This window comes from Melospiza georgiana, chromosome 1 (genome assembly GCF_028018845.1).
Source record: "Melospiza georgiana isolate bMelGeo1 chromosome 1, bMelGeo1.pri, whole genome shotgun sequence".
Lineage (NCBI taxonomy): Eukaryota > Metazoa > Chordata > Aves > Passeriformes > Passerellidae > Melospiza > Melospiza georgiana.
Genome location: NC_080430.1, coordinates 60,693,523 through 60,712,684, shown reverse-complemented (window position 1 = coordinate 60,712,684; position 19,162 = coordinate 60,693,523). Strand labels below are relative to the sequence as shown.

Below are 19,162 nucleotides of genomic sequence, written 5' to 3'. Positions count from 1 at the left end.
GTTAGGGCTTATATTTGACCCTTCTGCCATTTCCATCTGACAAGAATTGCTGCTGGCACCATTGCTTCTCTGCTACAAAGGCACACGATAGGCACAGATTAATAATAAGGCAACATCCTGAAATGAAAGTCTGGATCAAAAGATCCTGCAGTGAAAGTACTGTTCTCTCTGAGACAATTTTAGACATCATCCAGTAAGTAATCACTTCAGCTGTAGTAAAAGCTAGGAGGACCTTTTTTATTCTGTGTCCAGACAGGAAACCAAGACAGCGCTCTCCACTATAATGTTAAAATCTGAAGACAAGTCAGTAACAAAGTTTCACCTCCAGAGCAGGTACAGAAACTTCATTGCTCTGTGACAGTGTAGGTTTCATGCATTTAACATTTCCTGTAAAAACAGTTTGAAGAAGCCACAGCAGGGCTTTCCCTCACTCCTTCTTTTGGCAGTTGCCTTCAAACTGAGGATCTTGCCTTTGGCCCATGCCTGTGTTATGTTGCAGCTGGCTACTCCATGTCCAGCCAGCCATGAGTCCTGCTGACTCAGACCCAGGGCTTTACCCAAAAACTTGTATTCCTGGCTTGACTTTCTGGCCTCCTCATCACTGTGGACTTGTGCAATGATACAGACTCTTGGCTGAACTTGGGTGCCACCAACAAACTACTCTGATAATTTAGCTTTCTTTCTGTGGAACCGTGTCCTTGCTGGTGAGGTCATTTTTTCAGAGGTTTGGCTTCCAGCTCCCTGACCACTGCAGAGCGGCCCGCCTTTGGTGTTCTCTGACAGTCTACACCTGCTATCAAGAAAATGAAAACTACAGTAACATCTTGCCAAGTATATATTCAGAGCATACATATATTCATGATACAGCTTCAAAATGAAGAAAAACTATGAATGAAAAATATATTCATGTAACAGAGCGTCAAAACTTTCTTGTATCTAGAGAAACATGCAATGTGTAATCAGATTAATAAGAAAACACAAAGAGTTTTTTAATTGCAGTAATTAGTAGTCTTCGAGGATAAAATTCAGCCAACTAATTCTTTGTAAGGTGACATGGCTGTAAAACTTTATATAATGAGAAATATACATAAGAATTTATTAGTGATTTATATCACAACTAATCCAGACCCAAGTCTCTTCCAGCAGAATGATTTCCAGTTAAAGAAGAACAGGTGTATTTGTTTCTGAGTTAAAATGAGGAGAAAGCAGTAGAGACAATGACAGTACAACTGAGCGAGATTTTACTGCATTTTATGAATTTTGGCCTCTAAGGGAAGAAATATGTTTTTGCTTTCTTGATCTTACAGCATACTCTTTTTTGTTTATTTAAGCCTTGACCCTACAGGGCTGAGATTAGCTTTTAAGAGCTAAATAAAGCACCAGTTTAAGCAAGGACTCATTGTCGGTTTTAAGTTTAAAATTTCCATTTATATTGCAGGTAGAAACCCTTCATAATGTTCAGTGATTACCCAAAAATAGAATGCTACTTTCTGTGACATGCATATAGCAGGAATAACACAGAATAAGAACAATAAGTCTCAGCTTAGCTCACATAGTCACTGATATTTTAGGACTCTGGCCCATTTAGTACAGTCTTCTGGGTCTGACATTTTTTTTAAATTTGAGGCAAGCCTATCAGATAGAATAGGATAGTTTAAAATTACTAATTCCAAGTAACAAATTAGGTCCTTGAGTTAGACAGAGGGGAAATTCTCCTCCATTTGCAAAACTCAAAATATATGTAAATAGGACATCAAAAAAATTCAATTGGTCCTATGTACTATATTGGTCTTGCTAGTCATATAGTTAATACAACAGCTTTTCATTTTCTGTCCTGAGATACGTGCCCATGCTCAGGTCTGTTTTGGTTTGAGAAGTATTTCTTGAAATGGGAGACTTTTTATACTGAGAGTTTATCTAGTGCATTAGTAGAAGGACCATAACTCAGGAGCAAATGCCATCACAGTCATGACAGTAACAGGTTTGCTTGAGTTAATGCAGAGGTACAGTCTGCCTCTGTCCAAACAGCTGAAGTTTGTGACTCAAGTCACTGTGACGGGATCCTTCTGATATTGAGTGCAAACAGCTGCAGAGAAGGATGGACCACAGAGTTTGTGGTCAGTTTAGCCTGCCTGACCATGAGTCCCTGAAAGGTCAGAGAGCAAGAAGGCACATAAATTTCAAAAATTTTTCATGTCTGCTCTCTTGGAAAGGGAGGAAAAGAGCATTGTTTAAAGAGCTTCATGATCTGCAGAACCATGAGGAAAGATGAGAAATCATAAGGTTACAGTAACATATTCCTGTGTTCTACTCCAAGATTATTTTCCCAAAGGCATTCTACAGAATTTCAAAACAAAATAAAACAAGAAACAGAAGTGGAAATTAAAAGGGAGGAGAAAGAGGCAAATGGAGAAATAAAAATGGAGAAAGGGAAAAAGGAAAGGGGAAAGGGGAAAGGGGAAAAAGGAAAAAGCAAAAAATGGATAAAGAAAAGGGTATATCCTTTGACCTATCTTTAGACAAGCATATAAAGTGGAAAAGGGTAATTTGATTCCATATGGTTGTAGGGTATAACAGCGTATCAGGACTCTGATTATTCTAACAAGGCTCACAAACAGCAAGGGATTAAGACAGCCAAGAACAATCCAGGTCTTTCAGAATTAACTATATTAGCTTTCTTCATCTTTGACTGCCGTTTTCTGTGATCACATCACTGAGAATGAGGCTCAGAAACAAATTAATTATGCAAAACCCAATTTTAAGTTCCCTTTTTAAAAATCACAGGTAAAACTAGTTTGCAAGAGCCTTGCAAAAGTCATCTAATCCAATGTGCTGCTTAATGCAGGGCTATCCTGAAGAATAATGTTGTCAAGAGCTCTATCTAGTCAAGTTTAGAACGATTGTAAGAATGGAGATTCCACAAACCCTCTCACCAACTTCTTCAAGGACTTAACTGCTGTGATGGTGAAGATTTTTTTTCCCCTACTTGCTCAATCAAAATTTCCTTTGTTGCATCTTTTGGCTGCTACTTATTCTTTTGCTCTGTTTTACTCTCTAAAAAGAGTCTGCCTCTGTTGTTTCTACCACCGTTCAAACAGAGATGATGAGGACCATGTCATCACCTTGCCCAAGAGTGGAAACTTTTTGAGGTACAAGGTAGCTGAAGTTGTTAAGAAAGACACCTAGGATCTACAAGTCAACAATACTAGAATATTGAATAGGAGCAGCTGACAAAATGCTGATATACCAATGAAGTGAGAGAGAGAGCCTGTCAGAGATAAGTTCTGTACACTGCAAGCTATTCTAGATGCTTAACAAAAAAGCTTCATCTTCAGATGACTAATGCCTGAAGTTTCTAAACTGCAGCAAGACAGGCTCAGTTTGGGACACCCACAGATAATGTGAATATGACCCTCAATCTTTAGGCTTTCCCTACACCTTATGAGATGTATTTTAAGTAAACTGGCCATTGAGAACTCTTTGTTTCATGTCCATTACAGAGGTAGAGAACCATCTGAAGCCTGTTAAACTGATCCACTTCCACTTCAGGACAGATAAAGGTGTTACGACCAAGTTCCTCTCTGATCCTTGTGCAGATGCAAGAGGATGAGGAGACAAGTGCTGAGTGTCTCCCTGCCTCTTCTGATTTCAAAATGCAAAGTTTGCTCCTTCTATATACTGTGAATCAAAAATGGAAAGGCTGAAAGAAGTTGGAGGCACACAGTGTTTCCTCCTCAGTGAGGAAATTAACACCACCTCTCAACCATTTTGATGATGGTGTCATTCTAACAGACTGTTCCACATGAATTTTCCTTCATGATTTCAGTCTGCATTGCTTGTGTTACACTGATGTAGGCTTAGAAATTCATCCATGAAGAAAACACAGCAGAGCTAAGTATTCAGACACAGGAAAACCTTTTGCTCATATCAGATAAACATATCACACACAGATAACAGGGATAGTTAATATTTCCAAAATACTTCAGTGTATGTCTATGGTACTGTAATTACACACAGAACAGAGGACAAGACAAGGTATTCATGTAGATAGTCTTGCTTTCCCCGTAGTTGTTTCAGGCACTTGTACCAGCTCATGTATTTACTATTGTTTGGTGGACTGTATAGGAGCTAAATGAGACAGCAGCTTCTTTTGACTGCTCTTAATAGAAATTCTGCAATGTGTCTGGAAACAATATGTCTTGAAATAGGACACTTAAAATATGAGTAGCTTCAGTGTGTCAGAGGGCTTGTGAGCAAGTATTCATTTAACACTCATACTATAAATACTTGGGAGTCTGTGTTAACTCCTAGTTGGAGCAGCAGTTTTAACCTCACTTCCTTTTTTAATGAAAACTTCTTTTTTGAGCAAATCAAAGCTCATGTGTGCAAAGCAGTAACAGAGTTGGCACAATTCCATCCTGTCTTTTGGAATTCTGCAAGAGAAGTATGAAAAAGGAGCTACAATACTCAGGTCACCAGTGGTTTGTTTATTTTTCCACTGAGAAAGCACTCTTGAAATTTTATGAATGTTTACACTTGCACTAAACACCACCCCCACTCCCCAACTCATCATATCTCTGGACCAGGATATTGCCATGTGGTACTAATTTCTCAGATCTGCATCTTGTGATAGATTTAAGTTTCACTTTAAGTGCATCAGAAAACAAAAGCATACACCCCCAAACCTCCTGAAAACCCAACATACAAAAAAAACCAAACAAAAATAGATGTAGAATCAAAGCCTTGATTATAATATAAGGACACCTTAAGCAGTACTTTGAGTTCAGTCAAGTATTGTTTAGTAAAAACAAACAGAGCTATATACACTAATATTATATTATAGAACACTGAAAAGTAAAACTCTTTTAGGTAAGTATTTTTACATTAATACTCTTTCATTACAATAACTAATAGGTTATTTTGATCAAGAGCCAGATCTGTTCAGCTGAGACAACTTTCAAAACTAGTATGTGTTTTATACCTTTCCTGTAATTGCATGTGAAAGAAACTAAAGACAGAAACTAAAAAAAAAATCAAACCATGTGGGTTAAACCACATTTATGGCCAGCCTGAACAGGATGAAATGTTTTCTTGTTTTTTGCTGTGGAAAGCATGAGAGGGTTCAAGTAATGTATACTCACACCCACAAGCGCCACAAAGTGGCAGCACTACTGTGGAGCATTCATTACAGATGAGTGGTTCCGCCTTACCAAGTCAAGAGCTGTGCTGGTTTGGCAGAGTGTTGAAACAGATGGAACTGGAACAGCCTTTGGAAAGTTGAAGACTAAGAAAAGCTAAAACTTTGGCCCTCTGAGAATAAAAAAGCATCACATTCACACAAGTGACGCAGTGTATTAAGTTGGTCCATAGCTAACCAAAGCAGAATGGCAGAAGTAAAAATCCTTACTGTGGGGAGACACTGCTCCCTCACACCTCCATCTGTGAGGTAGCCAAAGCACTGGCAAGAAGGATTCCTGATCAATGGATATTTTGGTGTTAAGAATTCCAAAAATGAGAGGATTCCTAGAAAAGCCTTAGCTTTTGCATAATTTTCCCCATAGTTTGCTTTGTAGACCACTATGTACACACTAATGCCTAATAATTACTCAAGCTACCAGCACATTTGTTTTCATTATTCACAACTTTTTTACACCTGAAGATTTACTTTCTCATGCAACATAACAGTGCTGAGACAGACATCTTCTGTGGGACAGAAAGAAACACAGGGATAAGCAGCAACAACTCTAAATTCATATATTTCTAGAAATGTTGTACCTGCAGCATGTGCTTGACAGCTGTTAGTATCAAATTAAGACATCAAACATACAATGATACAGTGTATATGCATAATGGTGGGGGAAAAAAGATACATAGATACAAGATCTGATCTTGATACATACTGCCATCTGGTTCCATTTCTTTGGTAAGGTCAAAGAGGAGAAAATAATAAATTTAGAAAAGCTATACAGTTCTTTTCCAGCCCCAAACAGATCCACTCTTTCTAGTTGCCTGTTTTTTCCCATGGGATGGCTCACAGCTCAAGCATTGTGGTTCGAATTTATTTTATTGATTCCTTGTTAAGTGGTTCATTCTGCTGTACCCCCATGTTCTCCCTGTGTTGGTTTACCCCTGGTTTTACCCTCCCTCAAAGCTGTCCCTTATGCCATTCTGCGCCCCTTGTTCCATCTCTTTCCCTGCCTGTCAAAGCAACCCAGCCCCTTTTGTTCCCTAACCTTCCCTGCCACTTAAACGTCGGGCCAATCCCTGTCTGCAACATCCCTTTGGAATTCCCCTACTCCTGAAAGCCCCATTGGCCCATGTGACCCATCCTCTCCACCCTCCTACCCCAACTGGCCCCAGACACTCAATATAATCCCCTCATTCTGCCCCTGAGGATTCCCTATTGGTTAGCTGTTTGTATCCACCTCCTGACTTGCATCTGAACTCAGCCCCTTGCACAGGCGTGCCCAAGGCTCTTTGTTTCTGATCGCTTTACATGGAATGAGTCCTTTCTTGTGGAACCTCAAGATGGAGAGCCTTCTCCTTTCTCCTCTGCCTGGTCCTTTGGCTTGTGTCTGGCATCTTAGAGCAAGTGTTTCTAAAGGTTCTGCCTCTGGTAAATCCCCACACCAAGGCAGTTCCCCACTCCAGGCATTGAGCCGGAGTTCCAAGAGCCAGCCTGGGCTCCAAGAGCCAGGGTACTCAAGTTGTAACATTTTTGAAGGGATCGCTCTTGATTTCAGGACCGGCTTCTACCTGAGATGCTCAGGGTTCAGTTAAGGAGTGTTGGGCTCAGAATGCACCACAGAGTAGTACACTGATGGAGAGGACACTGGCACCCAGTAACTGCACTTCATACCACTGGTTACACCCCTTCAAGCACATGTAGGTCAGGCTGTTGTCAACTGCTCGCTCATCTCGTCCTTATTTCAAGAGTTTATTTCCATGGAAGTTACAGGAGACAGTGCTGAAAGTCTTACTCAAGACCACGAATATCAGCTGTCTTTTCCTCACACACTGAGCTGGTCATTTAATTACTTAAGGCTATGAGATTTTTGGGCAAGACTTTCCCCTTCCCACTTTTGTGCTGACTATTCCTAATCACCTTGTTCTTACTAAAATGTCCTCCACAATTATGTGCTCCCACACCTTCCCAGGAACCGAGGTCAGCTGCTCAGCCTGCAGATCCCCAGGTCCTGCTCTTTGCTCTTGAAAACAGGAGTGACACTGGATTTCTTTCCATTCACAGGATCTTCTGATCAACACAATCTTTCAAAGATTGTATTTCAAAGTTCTATCTCAGTGGTATCAGCCAGTTTGACAAGCCCTCATGGATGTGTCTCATGAAGTGCTGTAAACTTTTTTTTTTCTGCTGGTATACCTGTAAAAGCCTTTCTTGTTGCTTTTCTCTTCCCTTGCTAAATTTAATCCCAACTGGGTTTTGACTTTCCTGAGATCATTCCCATGCTCTCAGACAGTGTCTCTATAATTTTCCCATTCTACCTGATCCTGATGTTTGCAACTTCATATGTTTCATTTTGCTGTTTGAGTGTACTTACATTAAATATCACCAGAGATGAATCAGAGCTTGGATGTCACACAGGTTTATGTTCTGAAACTGTTTTTCAGCAAACTCCAGTTACAGGCTATTCAAAATATCCCCTGCTTATAGGAAATTTTGAAGCATGTCTTGGAGCACTATTCTTTTCTCTCAAGAGTTGTCAACTTACTCTTTAGCAGGCAGCACAGAATTTAAAATTATTTCTAGTTGGGTTCTGTTCTCCTTGAGTTAGGTTATGTTTGTCACTTGTAAGAATGGCAGTGATTATAAAATGCAATCAGTAATGATAGATGTTATAATGCCATCTTGGTCACCAACCACCAAAAAAGTACAGAGAAAGCCAAAAGCTATATTCAGCTTTCCAAAGAAGCAGAGCCAGGCATCATGACTATGTCTGGAACTCTCATTTCACAGTTCAGAGGAAGATATGTCACAAATAGGACTGGAAGTTAATGCTACCTGAGCAGTTCTAAGTTACTGCAGTAACTCTTCACAGCAAGAAGTGGATTCAGAAGCAGCAGAGGAGGTAGACCCAATGTTATAAGATCCAAGAGGTTCTCAAATATAGAATGAACTGGCTAAAGCACTTACTTGTTAATATTTTGTCTTCTGTACTAAAGAAGACATGAGTGATGGAGCAGTTCATATTCAAATCTCATTGCTGAATCACTATTACCAGATTTAGGCTTCCAGCAATTGAATGTTTGGAATGAAACACATTTGAGTGGCTGCAGAAAATCTTGGTTCTTCTCAGAACCCTTCAGGAAAAATTGGTACAGACTCCAGTTCTCCTCATACTGGGCTGTAAGGCAGCTACAAATTATTTAAAACACTCCAATTCTTTTTCAGGATACATTCTTCAGTTGCTTTTTCCAAGGTTTTCTGACCAGTATCCTGAATAATACATCTGTCATTTCATGCTGCTCATATGCAAATACATTAAAACTGAGGTTTGCTAATTTTACTCATTCTTTGGGAGAATTCTATCTGTATTTGACCCTCTGCAACATTTATGAATTTTTAGGTTTGGGAGCAGGAGCTGCTAGAGATGGGAAGGTTTCATGAAGAGAATTAACCACAGTCTAAACTGCTGTTTGATTTTGTTGTTTTATGAACCTGCTGTAATCGTGTGGGTTGGCCAAATGGCAAAAGATTGTTTGAGGACTTAAAATTAATGATGATAAATAGACATACTCTCTTAAATAGTTACCATTAATGACAGCCGAAATAAAGCAATCAGAATTCACTGAACTGTAAAATTTACTGTCTTTCTAGATAAGGCACTCTTGCATAAATTGGCAAAGGTACTGCATGAATTTGGTTAAATGTGAGACACCACTACAAGAAAAACCTGATCCATAGCTAACACAGCAAAGGCAAGGGGAAGAAATCACAACCAAAGGGGCAGACATCCTCCAAAACAAGCATTTGATCTCATAATTAACATGTTCTTTGGAGTAAGAAATATGTTCTTTGGAACCCTTTGAATATACCAAACATAAATAATACAGTCAAATCTTTCCTCCTGATGCTCATTTATTGAAATGATCCTTCAAATCTAAATGCAAGTGGCAAATGCAAACACAAATGTGATTTTGAGTTCAATTCAAGATCATGGAAACAACTGCTTACTCCAGACTTCTAGTGTGCCCAAGGACGCCTTCAGAGAGGAAATGAAGACTGTCATTGTAACACTATATCTACCCCAGCTGGTTTCCTCTTCTGAGGCCTCAAAAAAAAAGCTAAAAAATGTCTTCTGTTGCCTGGTAGAGTTGCTTAGGAAGCATGTAGTTTATAGTCCAAGAGAAATAACATGTAGAGAGCGTTGCATAGAAAAAGAATCCATTTAGAAAAGTGACAGAATGGAACAAATTTTCTAAATCAGGTTTGTTCTACTGGTGTTATTAGTCTCTTCAGCTACTGAAAGAGATGGCCCCATCTGAAACAAAGTGATTTTCTATTGTAAATTACTGTGTTTTGCATGGAAAGACTTTTTATCAACTATGAAATCAGGCTCAGTTCCACATTGAAAACATGCACAACAGCTGGTAACAGCTTGAAGACGTGCCTCACAGTGGCTCATTCAATTTAGACTTAATTGCAGTTTGATGATGTCCAAATGCTCATTCTGGTACAAGAGGATTGCAGTGCCATCTGAGTTCTCTTTAAGGAGGACTGGGCTTTATTATCAAGGTAATTGTGTCCTGTCTTTGGAAAGAATGGACTGAGCCATCCCCATGACACATGTGATTGCCCACATTTGACACTCAGAGCACGTACAGTAATTACTTGGTAGAAACAAGATTTTGGATGCATAGAGAAGTTTGTTTACACTCATAATGTCAGTTTGCTGTGAAGAGAAGTTCCGGTACTCTGCTTGTAAGAATCACACCAGCTGATCATCAGCCAATGAAAGTCAATAATTCACAATTCCTCCATTAAACTCAGCAGGTCAGGAGTGCAAAGTTTATGTCAACAGCCTAATGACAGCCTTTCTGTGTACAGAGGGCCAATGAAAGAGACAAATATTTACTTTATGTAAACTATAGCTAAGCATGTTACTTAGGCCAAGAAAGAGCTGTTCAGCTTGGCTAATAATAAAACACAGATGTCAATGAGAAATTTGTAAAGCTTCTTTTAGAGCTCATTAACATAACATAAACTGCAGAGCCACACACATTTAAACATTTTAAAAACATTTTTTTTTAAATGCAGGCACTGATTTGACTGTAAAGAACTGAAAAACACTGATAAATATCTAGATAGCCTAGACAAATAAATGTCACTTCCGCAAGAAGCTAGAGCAAGTCTATCACTCAAACTTCAGCAAGGCTAGCATTGAGATTTTCTGACTTTATGTCTGTCCACAGTTTGGGTGCTAGCAAGTTTAAGGCTTTGCTCTGAGTACCTTCAGTTCACTAACTTATTTTGTTGTTGAAGAAGCAAAACATGTTAAAAGCAACCAGGGTAATTAGTGTAAATCAAGATACATTATCAGGCATCATTAAGGGCCAAGCAGATGCACTGCAAGGCAGTGCCAGATGAATAAGACAGACCACACTTTTATGAACAGATAGATACATGCTTAATTGTCAATTGAACAAAAGAGAAGTGATGAAGTAATTAATTAAGATAGGAACATATCTCCAGTCCTCCTGCACAGACCCAAGAAGAATAGGGCACTGTATTTGCAAAATTTTTGTGAACACAAGAGAAAAACTGCAAAAGGTCGCCATGGTTCAAATAACGCAACATATGGGTGAAGAGGAAGAAAGCATTTTATTCTTTACCTATTTGCACATGTGCAATGCTAGCTGCAATGAAATGGACTGAAAACTTTCAGCAGAGATAGTAAAATTCATCATTCTAATTCAGAGAAACTGCTGTGATGTCAGAACTCCTCTTCAGTTTCACCCTGAAGCAAGGTGACAATATTTCTTTGAAGTTCTGTTGAAATAATAATCAAATCCCATCGATTTGCAGACCGTGCAACTGAATTTTAAAGTTTTGAACTAAATATTTCAAAATTTTAAATATTTGGTTTACAACTAGTAGTTCATTTCTTCAAATATAAGTTTTTAGATACTTTCTTTTTTTTTTTTTTATTTGCTATTTTATTTTACCATGAAAGCAGTAGTCAGAAATTCCAGGACTTGGAAATGAAAGCAACACTTCTACTAAAAGACCCAACATCTCATAAATTTACTAAAAAGTTAAAATAGAGCCCAGAAGTTCTCAAACAATTTCAGAGACTATCATTTGAATGACAACTTCCCATCATTCTCCCCGCCACATCTTTTTCTATGTAGGAAACAATCATAATACACAATTTCCTCAAGAGAAACAAGACTTGGTCAAAACATTGTTCCTGATAGGAAATATTTTTTAAAAATTAAAATTTTCTAGTCTTTCTAGTATCACTCACAAAGTCATAAAAGAGCTCAAGCCCTCTGCTGGACATCTGCTGAGGCTTTTGCTTTATTCAGCACCCTCAACCCTAGTCCACAATGCAGTGCTCCCCTGGGGAAGACAAGAGGACAAAGATGGTGAAGGCAAAGATGGCAAATATTTCTAAAATCTGAGGGTCACTGCATTGTTTTCAGGTTTGTAAAAAGTAAGTTACCCCTTCCCCATCCCTTAGTGAATAGTTCAATCCCTGAATAATTGTCTTGCCATTATTTAACCAACTGAAGAACATCTGAAGGTATTTTTTCCTTTTTGCATGTAGCCAGCACAATGGTACAACAGAAGGCACCTGTGCTGTTGCTCTAAACTGCACTTACTCATTCACAGTTTCTCTTTCATTCAAATGAATTTAGAGATACCCATCTGTGCTATGGGTAGATGGAGTAGAGTGAGGCTCAGAAAAGCAGTACAGCATTATTCACAGGGCTGGAGAATCCTGGAAAGCAGTAACCTAGAAGGAGACAGTGATCAAAAGGACACTGGATAAAGCATACTTTTAGCAGCAAAAGGCTGAATACCACAGAGCCAATTCATCACTCTGTGTCTCCAAGCATTTTCATCTTAAATACACAGTTTATTTCTGTGCACTTTACTGCTGAAAGGAACTGTGATAAAGGAAAATGAGGTTATTTCTCCAGAAGCTAGACTGAAAGATTTAAAGTATGAAATTCTTCTCTTCAGTTACAGGTAGGGTTTCTATTAGTCATGTATTTGAAGCACCAGAAGGAAAGGAATATTATTCCTTTCTCTAGCATTCAACACCTGATTTCAGACAATGAAATAATTTAAATCAAGCATTAGGAAAAGGTGCTGTGTAATGAAAAGCATGAGACCTCCATTATATCAAGCACTTAAAAATCAGATATGAAAATATTTAGTAAACATTTGGGAACAGAAACTTCTGTATTAACAGACAAATGAGTAGGGAATATAAGGCCAAGACAATCATGATGAAACATATTCCCAGAGCAGTTTCTAAGTCTCCAGTGATCTTAGGACACTTCCATAGCCTCACTTGATCTTCATTCATGGTAAGGTTAGGAGTCCTTCCAGCAGCAGTAAAATTCTGCACTGGAAGAAACTGTCCAGAAACAATAGTGATTATCTTTCCTACTTCTGACATCTGATCTGATTTTCACAGGCAGAAGATTAAAAAAAAAAAAAAAACCAACAGATCTTCAGGCAATGGAAAGCATAGATCCACCAAAAAGAAGTTGTGCGTCAAATAAATATTTGCAGGTTTTGTCTCTTTACTTGCTGCTCTAATGATCCTCTGATTATTTACTTATGTGTGCCAAAATTTTGTTCTCTCCTGTCCAGACCTCTTTCATGCACTGTAATTCATTAGCTCAAGAAAAACATTTTTACCTGATGCAACAGATCTGCCTTCAGTGGATAAACAATATATCAGTCACCATTTAAATATACAGTTCTTAATTCTAAGAGCTGGTTTCTGTTTCTTTCCTTGATTAATTACATGTACATCATTACATATTTCTCATCTGTACCTATAGCATTTTTTAGTGATAACTAATCTGTGACTTTTTCCTCCTACTGAAATAATTACCTGGGGCTTTGGCTTTTAGATGCCAAAGTGTCAGTGATCTATGACAGTTTCAATTGAAAGGGAAAAACCATTGAGTAACATTAAAGTCTTCATGTGTGGTATCTACTTCCCATCAATACTTTCTAGTGCTCCTATCACACAGTTATCTAGAGGTCATTTACATAACAAATGCCAACTAGTTTTGCAAGAGAGTTCAAAAAGCTTTTTGGTGTAAATATCACCATTCCTAATGGCAAAGTAATATGTGAAAGTTTTTTCTCAAAATTACATGTAAACTTTTAAACCAGTGTTCTCTCTCACTAGTTAAATGTAAGGCTGTGCCTTCCAGAGGTGCTGAGGAATTTGGCTGTGTTACAAGAACGTATGATCTGAAATTACAAAAAGACTTTTCACTGAAAGTCCATGAAGACTGGACTGGTAAAATGAAACATTTAACTCAAGAGATTAGAAAATCTCAGTTTGTTCAGACTTTTACCAGGAGAAATTTCTATGCACTGGAAGGAGCATCACATCTACGTCTGCACTCACACCAGGCCTGGCACATTCCTGATGTGCCCACAGTGACACATCTGTCTATCCTAATTGTAAAAACATGCAGTATTCTGAATTCCTTACAGTACTTTCTGTTAATGATTACACTCTGAAGATATGTTGTGAAAGCTGTCATGATAGGCTGCCTTAGAGCTGGAGAACCAATGTATTTATTTACCCTCATCCAGAATGAATGGGAATTTAAGCTCCTAACTCACAGCAGCTTTCCTATATGAAATGATAAAGCAGTAAGCAGCAGATAAAATGAAGATCTGAAATGGTAGAGTCTCTTTCCATATTAGGAAGGCAAATCTTAAAATCCACACTTACTCTCAAATAATAAACATGATTTGGAGAAGCCTTACCTTCTATGATCTGAGCTGCTGCACCGGCATGGATTGACAAGCCAAAGAGCAGTAGCGACAAGTCCCAGGTCCACCAGGCATGCCTGGAGCAGGTGTGCCAAAAAAAGGGGGGTGGGGGAAGAATGAGACCAAAGAGTGTAACACAGAAACACATGGGGGGAAAAAAAGAAAAAGTAAAATTTAGAAGCAAGAGTTCTTACCATGAGAGCATTTTCTGAAAGTCAGTGGAAAGAACTTAAGTGAGAAAAAAGTGCAGTGCACATGAGTTTTATGCTTATGAAAATAAGAAGTTAATAAAAACTGGAGCCTGCTGTTTCGCCTTCAACGTTCAGACACAAGTGGAACAAAGGCAGCACTCAGGCTCTCTGTGTGACTCACTGCAATTCACTGCTCCAGCTCTGAAATCTGACTCCGTGTAGACTTTCCTGTCAGACCACTGCGGAAAACTTCCTACTGTATTTATGGATGGACACCCCTTACTGCTGTACATCATCCCAGCCCTGTCATTACCCGGCCCTGTCTTTAACTGCTGTGTACCCTGACAGGCAGCAGCACAGCATCTCCAGCTTCCCTTCCCGCCTGCTCACAACCTCCACTTACTGAATAAAATACGACCTCCAACATCCTTCCATCCAGCGTTACACAGGCAGTGATACAAATTCCTACATGGAATGGACATTTCTCCTGCCATTTTAGCCAAATTTATCAGAAGAAAGTTTGAAGGTATGAGCAGGACAGAGCAGCAGTTAAATGGCAAGCAGCACCTGGGATTCACACCTGCACTGTCTTACAGATTTTGTCACCTACAGAGACATTTTGAAGTACACTCTGACAAGCTCTGTAAGTTTAATCCTCATATTTACAGAGATTTACACCCTGCATGTAGTTTGAGATTGTGTCCCTACCTCAGCAGCTGCACATACGTGTCTCTTGTAGAGATCCTGTAGCTGAGCATTTCTAATAGTTTCCATTAAAAGTGTTACTTCAGTCCTCCCTCCTAATTCAATGAAAAGCATTTTTTTCCACTTGTAGTTCTACAAAGTTAGCACTTGCCCAAGGAAGAAATTCTGCAAGGATATGCTTGAAAATAATCTGACAATTTTTAAGTCATCAGATGTTTAACAAAGGCTGCAATTGTCACTTTTTGACTGGGGCAGGAAAGAGCTTGGAAAGTTCTGTATATGGAAAGAGACCAGTTGGGCTTTTGGTAGATCTAGGCTGAAAAGTGCTGAAGATTACCTTAGGAGAATCAAAACTAAAAATGGATTTACCTAGGATGGGAAGTGGAAGACAGAGAGGAGCAAAGTTTTTGCAGTAATGAAAGAACAATCCCAATCGATAAACAAAATTAAGAAAAATTTCATTTTACTCTGAATAAAATGTTTGAGTTAGGAGGTGGTGGTATTTAGTTGGCAGTTTTGGGGGAGGTTTGTTACTGGGTTATTGTAGTGGCTTTTGTTAATGCTGTTGTTGGAGTTTTTTGATTGCTAGTTTGTTTATTTACATTTTGTTAAATAGGAAATACAGAGGTTAGAGATTAAAAATCTAGAATATTTATTCTACTCCAGACTCTTCTTTTTGGTTAGAAACCACAACAGGTCGGGTCTCTCCAGGTATAATTTAAACTAAGCTGCAGACCAGTATTATTTGCTATCTACCTTCTCCATAATAACAAGGAATGAAGAGATCAAACTATCTTTAATCAAGTGTCTTAATATAAACACACACAGTTTTATCTTCTTCGGAGGACCAAAAAAAACCCTGTTTTCAGGCCCATAGTACTGTATCAGGGCTGAAAAAACGTTTCATCATTCACCTTTTCTTCTTGAGGCTGTCATCATTTTGCTTTCTTTCTCCATGAAATTTTTCCCTTGTTACCACCAGCCAGACTGCTTACAGGAACAGTGTTTGTAACATTTGGTCAAATCATAATTTATGCCTTTATCTTTCACACTATATATATGTTATCCTAAGAGAAAATACTGAGGTTTTAAGCATTCATGGAAAATCTCTTTATATATGCAAGTAAGTATGTATGTATGTAAGCCTGGCTTACTTTTCCATTTTTTTCATTTTTTTTCCAGTTTAATATTTAGCAGTAGCTACCAAGAGCTATTTTTAGTCCTGTTGAACTATTTTTTAACTCAGTAACTTCCTTTGATAGGAAAAAAGGAACTTTCTGTCTCTCTATCCACAAAAAATGGAGCTTACCTGTGTAATCCTTCCTGTTGCTATAGAGTTTTTAATCCAGTATATATGGCAAACATATGTCTGTCTTGGTATCTTACAGTAGACTAACATATTTAAGAGACAAATATAGAAGCAGTCTCCAGATTTATAAAACTTGTAATCAATTTTTACAGTATACACAGCAAAGACTTATTGGATGGATTTTTCCTCCAATTTTAGAAAACCCATAGAAATGAAGGAAGTAATAGGCTATTCATGCAAACCATCTACCTGAAATGCTGCTGATAGTGCCTTTAGTTTCTGCTAGACATTTTAACATGGATATCTGGCCAATGCTCAACATCATTATCCAATACTGGATAAAGGAAAACAAGACAGAGTATGTTCTTGACCTCTGCAGTCCATTAGTTTTGAATGGATGGCTGTGGAGGAATCCCTAAGTACAAACAGTTTATTACCCCCACTGCTGTAAGTCACTGGGATTTCCTGCATATCTAGTGCTTATTTGAAGGCCCAAGAATTACTGAAGTACAGGCTTTCTATTTCTGCTATATCCATCTACCCATATATATCTTTCTCCCCACAAGGGCAATGGCATTTGTACACATCCACTCAGTTTTAACCTTGCTGTTTGTCTCATCTTTTTCAAACACAGCAGGACTCCTTTGAATTAGGACATCTGTGCTTTCCTTCAGTACTGTGTCCAGCTGTCTTCAGCTAAACTGGTGTTTTCCTTCTTGCTAAAAATCTCCGTTTTCCAGGCAGAAGTTTTGTTTATTTCCCCTAGCTCTGTCAACTGATTACACTCCTTAAGATTCCAAATGGCAGGCCACAATTCTGCTATTGCAGTTCTTAGCCGTTCAGAGTTAGGCTGGCTGGCTGTTGTTATATTTCTTAGCAGAGGGTGTTTCTTTCTTTCCTGCTGACCGCAACACAAATTTCTTAGCTGCACTTTTCTATCCTCTATAATTGTAGGATATAAGACTCATAGGCGTGTTCTTGTGCAAAGTTAGTGTCAAGAAGCAGTCTGGACCAAGGCCTGAGTGAGTTAAGAACCATACTAAAAAAGACTAAAAGATTTATCTTTTGCTTAGACTTCTCCTGAGCATGGACAAATAGTTGGCATTTACCATAGCCTCTGGAAAGGAGGTGCGCGGCTCAGTTGTGTATTTCATAAAGTCTCTGCTTCCTTTGTTTTCAGCTTAGGTCCTGCCGATGTTCCTTGATGTCTCTGAGTTCTTGTACTGAATAGGGCTCACCAAATCAGTGACCACCCTTTTTTCTCCATGCCCTTTGCAACTTAAGAAGCCTCTTTTATATACCCTTCCTATTTGTTTTCTTTCTGCACCAAGGGTGAACTTACTTCGTTGTTTCTTGTACTGCAACCATTCCACACCTCTGATTATCTTTTTAGTCTTTCTCACAGTTTCTGAGTTCTAGGACATAATTTTGATCTCTGGTGAAGTCAAGAGAATCATAACTGCACACAATGCAGGTGATCCCCAGATTTCTTGAGTGACATAGCAATGTACTCTCTCCTTTATCTGGTGAGGAAGACAACTGATGTACTTTCTTGACTGCAGCCAAGATGACATCTTCATGGAACTCTCATAAGCTCAATAATTTGCACTTTAAAGGTATTTTTATGTGCAATTGGGATTTTCCTCCTTCTGAATAAATTTATAACAAATGGTATAAATTAATGTAATTTATCATTTAATTCTACAGTTATTCCCTCTTAGAAGATCCTTTTGGAATTCTTTACAATCTATCCCATCCTTTTTTTAAAAAACTCTCATCAGTAAAGTTCACTGCACAGCACTCATGTAACTGCCTGCCCTCACTTAATCCCACAAGAAAGATGGAGAGAGGCTACAAGTACATTTAATGACACGACAAGGAGGAATGACTTCCCACTGACAGAGAGAACATTTAGATATTAGAAAGAAAGTCTTTACTGTCAGGGCAGTGAGGCACTGCAACAGGTTGCCCAGAGAAGCTGTGGATGCCCCATCTCTGGAAGGGTTCAAGGCCAGGTTGGATGAAGCTCTAAGAGTTGTCCCTGCCCATGGCGGGGGTTTGGAATGAGATGGTCTTTAAGGTCCCTTCCAACCCAAACCACTATGTGGTTCTATGTTAAGGCAGGCAGTACAGTATATGAACAATTTCAGTGGTGACAAATCTCTGCTACATGGGCTGTCTCTATATTCCTGAAATTTTGTCTCTCTTTTAACAAGTTGTTCACTCACAGACTCATTTCTTGTGCCTTGGCTTCCTGAAAAGCCAGCCATTCTGAGTACTCATTTAGGATTACTGCAGGGTATATCAATTTATCCAGAAACTCTGAATGACATTTTGGCTTTGAACATGATCAGCTGCTAAACAGCTAATTTCACAGTGGTTTGGCAGTACACTTTCAGAAGCTTAACAGATGATTCAGTATCTGTTTTTCTGCATTTTTCTCCTTTAAACAAAGCACCTTAGGAAAAATAAATCTATAAATGCATATTTTAGTACATACTTATGAAAGAATAAGAATGTATATTTATGTACCTGGAGACAGGGTTGTAGTAAACCCTACAGATGGGTACAAATTAAGGCCACATAGCCCAAGAATTATGGCATTTACTGGCTCTTTAGTATTTAATTTCAATTAATTTGATTTTCTGTCTACTCTATCCTTCCCTCACAGTACTATAAAAAGCATTGGAAAAAAATGTTAAATCTTTCGCATAGCTGGGCCTGATTGGCAAAGAGGGCAAAGAAGAATCAGGGACCTAAAGCTTGCAATGGAAATCCTAGAAAGGAAGGAATCTCCCATCAATACTTACATTGGGAGATGAGTTTTGAAAAGGAAGAGACAAGATCTGCTGGGCACACAGGTGAGTGGGAAAGTGGGTGTATAATGCAGAAAAAAAAGGAGAGTAAGATGGAGTGAAAAGCCTGGGATAACAAGTTGAGGAGAGGTAAGGACAAAGCTAA

The 19,162-nt window shown here is 38.7% G+C and overlaps 1 protein-coding gene across 1 annotated transcript in view; it reads right to left on the bottom strand.

Annotated features, from left to right (window-relative positions):
- Positions 1-14,201, bottom strand: part of LOC131094437 (collagen alpha-1(XV) chain-like) — a 119,119-nt gene extending 104,918 nt beyond the window's left edge. The window contains exons 1-2 of the mRNA XM_058042035.1: positions 14,191-14,201; positions 13,991-14,073 (exon numbers count right to left, since the gene is read on the bottom strand). Of these exons, the coding sequence (XP_057898018.1) occupies positions 13,991-14,073; positions 14,191-14,201 (94 nt within the window). The remainder of the gene's footprint in view (positions 1-13,990; positions 14,074-14,190) is intronic.
- Positions 14,202-19,162: the final 4,961 nt, after the last annotated feature.